Source organism: Bos javanicus, chromosome 9 (assembly GCF_032452875.1).
Source record: "Bos javanicus breed banteng chromosome 9, ARS-OSU_banteng_1.0, whole genome shotgun sequence".
NCBI lineage: Eukaryota > Metazoa > Chordata > Mammalia > Artiodactyla > Bovidae > Bos > Bos javanicus.
The window spans coordinates 101,310,721-101,321,992 of NC_083876.1; the positions used below are offsets into that span (position 1 = coordinate 101,310,721).

General features: G+C 57.8%; 1 protein-coding gene across 1 annotated transcript; it reads right to left on the reverse strand.

The window, feature by feature from the left end:
- Positions 1-226: 226 nt before the first annotated feature.
- Positions 227-5,083, reverse strand: PRR18 (proline rich 18). Its single transcript, XM_061428527.1, has 2 exons — positions 3,525-5,083; positions 227-3,429 (listed from the first exon to the last, which is right to left on the reverse strand). Exon 2 carries the CDS (start codon positions 3,414-3,416, stop codon positions 2,640-2,642), a length of 777 nt encoding a protein of 258 aa, XP_061284511.1. The 5' UTR covers positions 3,417-3,429; positions 3,525-5,083; the 3' UTR covers positions 227-2,639.
- Between the last annotated feature and the right edge of the window lie 6,189 nt (positions 5,084-11,272).

An 11,272-nucleotide genomic window follows, 5' to 3' on the forward strand; every position in this document is an offset into this window, starting at 1 on the left:
ACCAAGGACTGAACACATCTGTGTCCTGGGCAATGAAAGCTCTCAGTCCTAACCACTGGGCCATCAGGAATCCTCTCGGAAAACCTTGGTGATCTCTTCCTGGCCAGTGTTTAATATCCTCCTAAAAAGAAACACAGGCATCACATTTCTCTTTTACTTAAACATGAAGAAACTGCAGTGCAGTGACTTGGAAAACATCAGTTACGACGTGAACGCACATCATGTGTCACGTGTAGAACATTTTTTTTTTGTCTTTTATTGAGGGTTGTCAACCAGAGCAACATGAACGTTTGACCCATCTGCTTTCAAAATGAAAAACAAGGCACACAACTCCATCCGACATCGCAAAGGAGAAAAAGTGCGTGTGTCCGTGGCCAGTTACGGGCGAGACGGGGCTGGGGGCCCAGCGGAGCGGGGAGGGGAGGAGAGGGAGACAGAGGACGAGATACGGACACAGACAGCACGCGCGCCAGGGCCAGGACAGACACAGACGCAGGACGCTCCGCAAACATCGACTCCTTCAGGAAAGTCTTCACAATGTCCTTACTGTCATGATGGGCAGGAACCGGGGCCTGTTAACCACTGGCGTTTGTGCCGAGCGCACATAAGGCCAAGGCCCGCCGCCCTCCTCGACCTCACAGTCGACGTCCAGGGCAGCGTTCCTCCCCCAGCACCGAGCTCGGCAGACTCCACGGCGGTGCCCGCAGCATTCACAGAGACACGTGTCTTAAAGTCACCTCCGCACGACTGCTGCCTTTGCCACTCTGGTATTAAGACACGCATTTAAAAGAAAACACGGTCCGGCTCTGGGCATCCATACAGGAGGCAAGCTATTCAGCAGGTGGGGTCCTTGGTCCTGCATCTCATCTGGCGGCTGATCCAGCTCCCACAAATTTAGATGCTTCGTGTCTACCTAGATGTGTGCCTAGCATGGGAGAGCGACAAAAGCAGAGACCTCCGCAAGAAAAATACAAAATTGGTTTTTAAAAACGTAAGGCTTCAATGTACAATCCAAACAAGACTTGACACTTTAAAGTCTGATGAGATAAACATTAAACTAGTTATTAAGTGTTATAGAATAAGTCACAAGTTGAGGTAATACATTACACTCTCATATGACCAGCTTTATCTGAGTATAACCTTCTCCCCCTTCTCAACCTTGGCGTTAAATACACTCAGGTGCACGGAAGGAATACCTAGAAATCAGCCTGGAGTTGGTGGAGCAGAGTATGACCTCTAAAAGGCAGGGGAGTCTTACCCTGTATTCAAATAATAAATAGAAACTTCCCTTTTCCAAATCACTGCATAAACTGCACAAAGCCACCGCGCCACTGATTCTCACACAGGGACCAAAAGGCACGGAAAACACCCACCTGCCCCGCACTCCCACTGGCCCTACAGAAGCGGGTCTCCGGCCGCTCATCGCGCCCTGCCCCGCACTCCCACTGGCCCTACAGAAGCGGGTCTCCGGCCGCTCATCGCGCCCTGCATGTGGGTCCAGCTCTCCGCACGTCACCTCCCCCCCTTCTTTCTTCCCCCCACCCCTTCTTTCTGTAGCACAAAAGACACTTGTGAGCAGCACTAAAATACAGAGGGTGCCTTCTCCAGAAGCGGGGCCGCGCCGAGCTGCCACCTCACCCTGGACGCCAAAGTGTCCCCACGGCTGTGCTTGCCCATGTGTGTGTGTGAGTGGAGAGAGCATGGTGGGCAAGAACTGTACGGGAACCGGTGTGAGCATGTGTGCATGAACGAGCGTGAGTGTGAGAATGGATAAGTATGCATGAGAGCACAAGTATGTGAGTGTGAAAGCTGAGTGTATGGAAGCAAACGTGCGTGTGTGCAGGCACGTATGCGTGTAAGTGTGCATGAGAGCACAAGTGTGTGAGCGTGAAAGCTGAGTGTGTGAAGGTAAGCATGTGTCAGTGTGCCGGCATGTACCTGTGTGTGGGGGCCCCTGCGCGTGGGCTCCGGCCGCCAGGAGTCTGCGTGGTGACCGCAGAGCACTGTGTCCATCACAGCGCCCACTGGCCAGGCAGACTCTCCTGGTGGTCAGCACCCTCTCCCTTGCCATCAGGAAGTTCGGTTCAGCTGCGTCGCCGGTTTTCCAGGCCCCAGGACATGGTTCCCACTCAGGAGAAGCAAAACCGTCCACGCAGCGCCGCGCCCAGCTCTGCCCCTGACCGCCACCCTCCCGGCCCCGCACCTGGGGGTCACTAGGCCCCCCGCACCTGCAAAGCCGCACCCACCAACGGGCCTTCCCCCGCTGAGCGGGGGCCCGGGGACCCTTAGGGGTGGGGGCTGAGAGGCATGGGTACCGCGACTCACCCCCCAACCACGAGCCCCGAGGACACCCGTGGGCGCGGAAGAGGCCAACAGATGCAGAGGGCAGACCCGCAGGGCGAGGCCCGGCCGGCGGCAGGGCAGGGTCGCGGCAGTCTCCCCCTTCCTCTGCAGGTGGTGGGCCGCGGGGAAGCCGGGAGGGCCGCAGGCGGGGTAGCGCCCGTTTCCCCCTTCCCTGCAGGTGCTCGGCCGCGGGGAGCCCGAGAGGGCCGCAGGCGGGGCGGCGGCCGTCTCCGGTCCTCTGCAGGTGGTGGGCCGCGGGGCCGGCTCTCCGGAGCCCGGGAGGGCCGCGGGCGCGGTCACAGCGAGCTCAGGTGCGGCAGCGCGTCCAGGGGCCCCGCCCGGTCGCGCGCTGCGGCCGCCGACTCCACGCCGCGCAGCCACTCGGTGCACTTGCGCACCAGGCCCTCGTCGGCGGCCGCGGCCTCCTCCTCGTACTCCACGTCGTCGTATTTGTGCCGTTCGTTGAGCAGCGACACCTTGAGCAGCGAGCGCAGGTCGGCGGGCCGCGGGCCGGGGACGGGGACGGGCGGCGGCGGCGGGGCCAGACGGCGGCCGAGGCCCGCGGCCCGGGGGCAGGGGGCGGGCGGGCGCCCGGCGTCGGCTGGGGGCGCCCGCCGGGGCCGAGCCAGCAGCTGCCTCTCCAGGTGGCGCCGCTGGATGACCAGCACGGCCTCGGGCGTGAGGCTCAGCGAGAAGCGCAGGGCGGCGTCCGGCCCGGCGCCCGAGGCGGCGGTCCGCGCCCCTGAGGCCGCGGTCCCCGCGGGGCCGTCGCCGGAACCGGCCGGCCGTGACGCGCACGGGGCCGGGCCGCGCGGGGAGGCCGGGCCGGGGGCGCGGCGGGCCGGCGGCCGCTTCAGAGTGGCGGAGGGCCAGGAGCTGGACAGCGGCCCCGGCGGCCGCTCGGGAGGCCTCCTCTTCTTCTCGGCGGCCACGGCGGGCGGCGAGGGTCCGGGCGGGGCGCAGGCGGGCGCCGCCGCCTTGCGCGGGGCGCCGGGCTTCCGGGGCGGCGGGCGCGCGGCGGGGACCCCGGGGGCCGGGGTGGGCGGCGGCGGCGGCGCGGGCGGGAACGGCATGGTGGTCAGCGCCCTGGAAGGAGAGGGGCGGCTACCGTGTGGGCGCGCCGAGCCCGGCGCCCTCCCCGGGGGGCCGCGGTCCGCCCCCCGCCCGCCCTCCGCACCCACCTGGGCTGGGCCGCGGCATCTCCGGCGCACACACGCCCCCCGCGTCCACACCCAGGGCCTTGCGGCCGGGCACCCCGCTGCCTTCCTCCGTCCTGCCTTCCTTCCGGGGCCAGGGGCTCTGCCGGCTCTCTTCCGGGGACAGCGGCGGCCGGTCCACGCGGAGCCGGGCGCGCCCGCGGGAGGAGGAGCCGCTGTGCCCGCACGCCCGGCGCCGCGACTGGGCGGCCGAGGCTCCCCGGGCGACCTTCCACCGCGGGGGCTAATCCATCAGAGGCGGGGAAGGCCGGGCGTGTCCTCCGCCCGAGGCGGGGTCCTCGCACGTGGGCCAGAAAGTCGTGTGCCACCTCTCGGCGCTTCTAAGGTGGTGCGCAGGCCGGCGGCGGCGGGGGGACCGCGGGCCCCGCGCGCGGCCCGGCATCCCGGTGTCGCGGGAGGAAGCTGGCCAGAGCTCAGAGGCGGGCACAGGCATTTCAGGGCATCCTTCTGGTTTTGTTTTTGGATCATGTTGAAAGACAATCATTTTAAAATTAAAAACCTCGTATTCCTTGACGAGGCAAAAAAAAAAAAAAAGGCCAGTTTCGGTGAAATCGTGATATAGGACCTTCAGTTCGTTTCAGGAGACTCCTGTGAGCACACGGAAAGCATTTACTTCTTTAACAGTGGTTCAAAGGAATGCGACAGCTTCACTGTCAACTTAGAGTCTAGTGGTAGAGACCTGGAAGCATTCCTTCAGTTTTCAAATGTGTGTTAAATAAATGAATGATTCATTGAATAATTACAGAGAAGTGCATCCTAAAGTCAAAATTTCAAATGAGGAGTCCCTGCATTACTTATGGAGAATCATCCATTGTTTAGAGCTCAAAAAAAAGTTTTTTTTCCCTATGCATGGGATATGATTTTCTGGGCCAGGGAAAGCGTTAGTCACTCAGTTAGGTCGGACTCTTTGCAACCCCATGGACTGTAGCCTGGCCAGACTCCTCTGTCCATGGGATTCTCAGGGCATATTACTGGCTATGGTATACTGGAGTGGGTTGCCATCCGTTTCTCCAGGGAATGAAAGAAATTCTCAGGAATTCTCCAGGGAATTCCTTTCTTCCTGACCCAAGGATCGAACCTGGGTCTTCTGCACTGCAGGTGCATTCTTTACCATCCGAATCCCCAGGGAAGCTCTTTCTGGGCTATCCAGGAACACAGCTAGGTTGTGTGCGTTATGGCCCGGGTTAGCAGGGAGCCCTCAGACGTGGCCGGTGCCCCCTGCGCGGGGCCCTGTCCCGCTCTCCAGGCTCTCCTGCTTCCCACCAGCACCTCCCCGCTGCTCCCCTTCCCACGTGCTCCCCTCAGGGCCCTGCAAGAAGGAACATGATGGGGGGCTGGAAACGTTCTCTTGATGGCCTGGGCTCCACCATCACCCTCAAACCAGCCCGAGTGTCCATATTCTCCATAAAATACACAGTCCCCGTTTCCAGACAGGGCTCCCCTCTGTCCTTTCCCCCTGGACCTTCTCCCTGTCCCTGCCAGTGTCTCAAGGCATCGTGTCTCCTCCCAAGGCTCAGGGGAAACACACTGGAGACCGTTTAGGTCATAAAACACCCGCAGCGCCGCTGAAATCACGCAGGCATTTTATCCCGGCTGTTCCTGGGTGGGTGTGGACTAGCTGTGGAAGCCGTGGCGGCAGGAACACTCCTGCCAGGAGCATGGAGGGCGGCAGAGGAGGTGAAGCCGGTGCAGATGGGCGGGGTGGGGGTCAGGAGGCGGGAGGAGGAGGAGGGGCTAGGGGACCACGGCTATGGGGCAGCTGGACGCCCAGAGAGGGATTCCAGGAGGGACCTCAGCACTTCAGGAGCTGTGCCCGTATCAGCGATGGGGTTTCCCTGCTTCCTGTTTCCTAATTCTTGAAGTCATTCAGTCCTGTCCGACTCTGCGACCCCATGGGCGGCAGCCTGCCAGGCTACTCCGTCCATGGGACTTTTCAGGCAAGAATAGTGGAGTGGGTTGCCATTTCCTTCTCCAGGGGACCTTCCTGACCCAGGGGTTGAACCCAGGCCTCCCGCATTGCAGGCAGATGCTTTACCCTCTGAGCCACCAGGGAAGCCCTGTTTCCTAATTCTTAGGATGCTTTGGAAGTGACCCTTGAAGGGTGAGAGTGGGAGGTGAGCGTCGGTTGGCATGCCATGGTCACGACAGCCGTGTAGTCCACGCACACGATGGACGTGCTGTGTGGCACTTGCCGCCCCGCCCCTCTGAATGTCTCCAGTCTCATAGAAAACCAGGGCTCCGGGGCGGAAACACCTCCCAACCACATGCGGCCCCGGGGGCGGGGGGAGGAGGAGACGAGCCTCAGCCCAGCCGAGGGCTCCAGGGCCACGTCTGAGCCGTCGGCACACTAGAGGAGAGAGGGGCGACGAGGGTAAGGAGCCTGCAGCACCCACAGCAGCGGCAGGTCGGTCTTTTCCTCCGAGAGAAACTGGGAGCCGTCGGATGGATACACAAGTCCCACCAGCCTGGTCCGTGGGCTTGTCCCAGTCCGCCCACGTCGGTCCCAGCCCGGAAGCTCGGGGACTTGGCACGCGGCACATCTGCCTGGCCTCTGAGGCGGGAAGGTGAACGCCGCGTGCGCCCCCCAGCACCCAACCCGTTCCTCCGCCCTCTCCCCGCCCCCGTGGGGGAGAGGAGTCCCCAGCCTCGTGGTGGGTGGGCTGCCCTCCCAGGGGCCACGGAGGGGTTAGCATTTCTGGAAGGCTTCGGGCCCGCAGACTCTGCGAAAGCCCCCTGCTGACAAGTTCCTCTGCCTAGAACTTTCAGCCCCCTGACATCGGAGGCTGGAAAGCCCGCCTGGGCCTGCAGGAGCCCGCGAAAGCCGCCTGTGTCTGCCCCTGACACTGGCGTGCTGGCTGTTAGAGAGCCCGCTCCGCGTTCTATTTGGTTGACTTGTTAGCCAGCGACAGTTACCAGTAAGGAAAGTCACACCAGGGAAGACAGCAGACCTCCGTTCAGAATACGGGATGGAGCGGAAAAGGGATCAGTCAAGAAATATAGTCCGATTTAATTCATAATTTACATGGGCTTTTGCATAACATGCCCAGAACACAATAGTGGGATAAACTACTGATATACCAAATAGTAAAACTAGGGTACTGTGGTGAGATTATCAGTTCCACAGCCACGTTTCTGCGGTGCAAGAGGTGATCTCCAAAATACTGAATTACATCTCACCCTAACGATATGAAATTTACTGTTTGAAATAAAGCTAGTTGATTTGAAAGATCAGTTAAAATCAAATACATGTATTCAGAACTGTCCATAGTTTTTACGTATGATATTTAATTTTCAAATTTATTCTATTTCCAAATTTCAAATAAACAATAGCAATACTTTCCCACCATTTGGAAATCAGTAGTTTTTTCTCCTACTGTTGTAGCAGAGTCAGTGTATGGACAAAGACTTTTCATTATTGTGCTTGTGCTAAGTCGCTTCACTGGTGTTCAACTCTTTGTGACCCCATGGACTGTATTCCACCAGGCGCTTCTGTCCGTGGGATTCTCCAGACAAGAATACAGGCATGGGTAGCCATACCCTCCTCCAGGGGATGTTCCCAATCCAGAGATTGAACCCATGTCTCGTATGTCTCCTGCATTGACGGGCAGATTTCTTTGCCACTAGCGCCACCTGGGAAGCCCCTTTTCATCATAGTTCAGTTCAGCTGCTCAGTTGTGTCTGAATCTTTGCAACCCCATGAATTGCAGCACACCAGGCCTCCCTGTCCATCACCAACTCCCAGAGTTCACCCAAACCCATGTCCATTGAGTCGGTGATGCTATCCGACCATCTCATCCTCTGTCGTCCCCTTCTCCTCTTGCCCTCAATCTTTCTCAGCATCAGGGTGTTTTCAGATGAGTCAGTTCTTTGCATCAGGTGGCCAAAATATTGGAGTTTCAGCTTCAACATCAGTCCTTCCAATGAACATGCAGGACTGATCTCCTTTAGGATGGACTGGTTGGATCTCCTTGCAGTCCAAGGGACTCTCAAGAGTCTTCTCCAACACCACAGTTCAAAAGCATCAGTTCTTTGGCACTCAGCTTTCTTTATGGTCCAGCTCTCACATCCATACATGACCACTGGAAAATTGCCTTTTCATACTGTTCATGGGGTTCTCAAGGAAAGAATACTGAAATGGTTTCCCATTCCCTTCTCCAGTGGACCACATTCTGTCAGACCTCTCCACTGTGAGCTGTCCATCTTGGGTGGCCCCACACGGCATGGCTTGGTTTCACTGAGTTTGACAAGGCTGTGGTCCATGTGATCAGATTGGCTAGTTGTCTATGATGGTGGTTTCAGTCTGTCTACCCTCTGACAGGCCCTCTCTCAGCGCCTACCGTCTTACTGGTGTTTCTCTTACATTGGACCTGGGGTATCTCTTCACGGCTGCTCCAGCAAAGCGCAGCCGCTGCTCCTTACCTTGGACGTGGGGTATCTCCTCACGGCCACTGCCCCTGACCTTGGACGTGGGGCAGCTCCTCTCAGCCGCTCGCCGCTCCAGCGCCTTGCAGCCGCCGCTCGATCATAACCACCCTTTAAAATATTTTCAGGATGAGTAAAATAAAGGCAGAAAATATTTCAATCACTAAAATAAAATACGAAGAGTATATCCATGCTTGAGTAAAATTACAGAGGGCAGTTGTTCCACAGGTTTGAAACTGAACTGAAAGTGATAGGGGCTGTGGAATGATGACCGCAGCCCACGAAGAAGGGCCACAGACATGCTCCCGCTTCACGCCTGGACCCCACAGACACGTCCAAAGTGGACACGTGCTGTTTATCAGACAGACACACTGCTCAACTGGTCCTCACCTTGGAGTTACCAGTGGATTAAATTACAGCCAGTGATCACATGAATACCAGGAAACTAGCCATAATTTCAAGAAACCTTTCATTTTCCTCATTAATTTTAAGTTCTTGGTTCTACTAAGGCATATACTTCAATGTTCAGAAAAAACTCAGGAAGGGAAACAATACTGTCTTTACAATTATACCCTCTTCCCGTAGGCTCAACTTCATTTCTGACTTGATTCAAAGTTTTTACTGGATAGGGTGAAAAGTACTCAAACATCTGGAACTAAAACTTAATCTGAATTTTAAAACATGGAAAGCTAACTCTGGTTTTTAAAAAAATCCCATTTTACGGCTTCTCTAGTGGCTTGGTGGTAAAAAATCTACCTGCCAATGCAGGAGATGTGGGTTCAGTCCCTGATCTGGGAACACTCCAGATGTCTTGGAGCAACTAAGCCCGTGAGCTGCAACTGCTGAGCCCACGTGCAGCGCCTCCTGAAGCCTGCTCGCCTTAAAGCTCACGCTCCACGAGAGAAGCCACCACAGTGAGAAGCAGGAGTAACACAGCTAGGGAGCAACCCCACTCACTGCAGCTGGAGAAAAGCCCGGGCAGCAACAAAGACCCTGCACAGCCACAGAAAGGACATTTTTTTCATGGATTTTAAAAGTCCTATTTTATTACTGAGAAATTGAGAACCTGGTCAATAACAACAACAACATCAACGCAAACCACCTTCTTCTAACACTGATCTGATTTGATGAAAGGCTTTGAGAGTAGAAAGACATTTAGGGCTTCCCTTGTGGCTAAGCTGGTCAGGAATCTGCCTGCAATGTGCGAGACCTGGGTCCGATCCCTGGGTTGGGAAGATCTCCTGAGAAGGGAATGGCTGCCCACTCCAGTATTCTGGCCTGGAGAATCCCATGGACAGAGCAGCCTGGTGCTGCAACCATAGGGGTTGCAGAGTCAGACACGACTGAGTGACTAACACTTTCTCTTTTCCTATCATTAAGGTGGTAAGCCACTTTATCTAGATTACTTCACTGAAACCTGTTGAGAGTCTGCTGAGAGGAGAACCAGTAATACTTGCATTTTCCAGATGAATAGGCCAAGGTTTGCCCCGGCAGCCCACATCATGACCGGGGTGGGCTCTGTCCAGGGAGTAAGAGCCCTGTACACTCTCTGCTCAGTGCCGGTGAGTCTCGAGAGCCCTCGACATTCTCAGGACCCACACAGCTTCTGTTCTGTGGCCTCTGTCTACTGATGTCATTACTAAACATTTAAACCGAGACTTTAAGAGCAACTTAGTAAAATATTTAGTGAAAATGATATTTTCTACAGCAAACAGGTCAGAAGTGAGTGGCTGCTCTGTACTCCATCCTTGTGCAATCACGTGTCTACAGCCCCAGGGCTCCGAGGTGAGCTCACAGTTCAGAGTTCAGTTCAGTTCAGTTCAGTCTCTCAGTTGTGTCTGACTCTGTGCGACCCCATGGCCTGCAGCACGCCAGGCTTCCCTGTCCTTCACTGTCTCCCGGAGCTTGCTCACACTCATGTCCATCGAGTCGGTGATGCCATCCAACCATCTCATCCTCTGTCACCCCCTTCTCCTCCCACCTTCACTCTTTCCCAGATCAGAGTCTTTTCAGATGAGTTAGTTCTTCACATCAGGTGCCATTTCATTCTGTTCATGGGGTTCTCAAGGCAAGAATCCTGAAGTGGTTTGGCATTGCCTTCTCCAGTTATTACCCAGTGGACGCTGGGAGGGTGCCTCACCCGGGCCGTGCTGAGCATTGCTGTAGTGCCTGCCGGGTGGCACAAGGGACCCACTCTAAGGCCGCTGTCCTAGGGAGCGAATACCCGTAGAACCTCACCTGGGGGCCATCCTGCGGAGGATTGAACCTCCGACCACGAAAGGCCAGCTCCCAAAGGGGCCCCCACCCTGAGGAAGCATGAGGGAAAGTTTGATGAGGAAGTTTAACAAGAGACCATCTGTCACTCTCACACCAGGGCAGGGCCCAGAGGGCCTGGGCAGGCCTCTCATGCCGTCCCTTCCTGCTGTGGACATGCGTCCACCGAGTCCCACTCAGCCCCCAGGCTCTGAGGCTCATTGTGGGGTCCCTCCTCCCTGGTAGGACCTGGTGTGGCTCGCCGGAGCATCTGCACCGCTGCCGCCTGGCTGGACAGATGGTCCCATGCGGACCGAGAGCTCCGCGGGGCTGCGGCCTTCTGTTTTAGGGGTCGGTCGGTCCCTCGGCCCCAACTCGGAGGACTCTCGGCCGCGCCCCGCCTGCCGGCGTACGGCTTCCCCCGCAGCCGCCCCGGGCCCCTTCCCTTCTGCGCAGCACCGGGCTTCCCGCCGGTTCCGTGGACTGGTGGATGTGTCTAAGGCGAAGCCCCGACCGTGGCCTCGGCTGGAGACAGGACCCACCCAGGACTGGATGAGTCCTCTGTGCTCAGCAGCCCGGCCTCGTGCTAATTCCACGCAGATCCCTCGACGCAGGAGTCCTCCCCACGCCTCCCGGGAGCCCCTCCCGTCCCGGCTCGGTCACCAAGGCCCGGAAGGCCACCCTCCTGAGGAGCCGGCCCTCGCCTGCGGATGCACCCGGTCGTTGACAGGCCGGGGGCACAGGTGGAGCTGGTGACGTCTGCCTGTCCCGACTTCCCCCCCGGATCCAGCCCCGCCTCGCAGCGCTCCCTCCCGCGTGGACCGGCTCCTCCCTCCTGGTGGTCAGCCCTCCCTGCCTCGCCGCTCCGCCTGGCCTGCCCTCCTCCTCGGCGTCCGCGCCGCCTGTTTTCTGCCCACCCTGCACAGCACACTGAACAAATGCTGTCACAGTCACCCGGTCTTCTCACCCTCACCAGTCTGCACTGAGGGCAGTTACCAGGATAGAGACCCCACCTTACCCGTTTTACTGCACAAAGA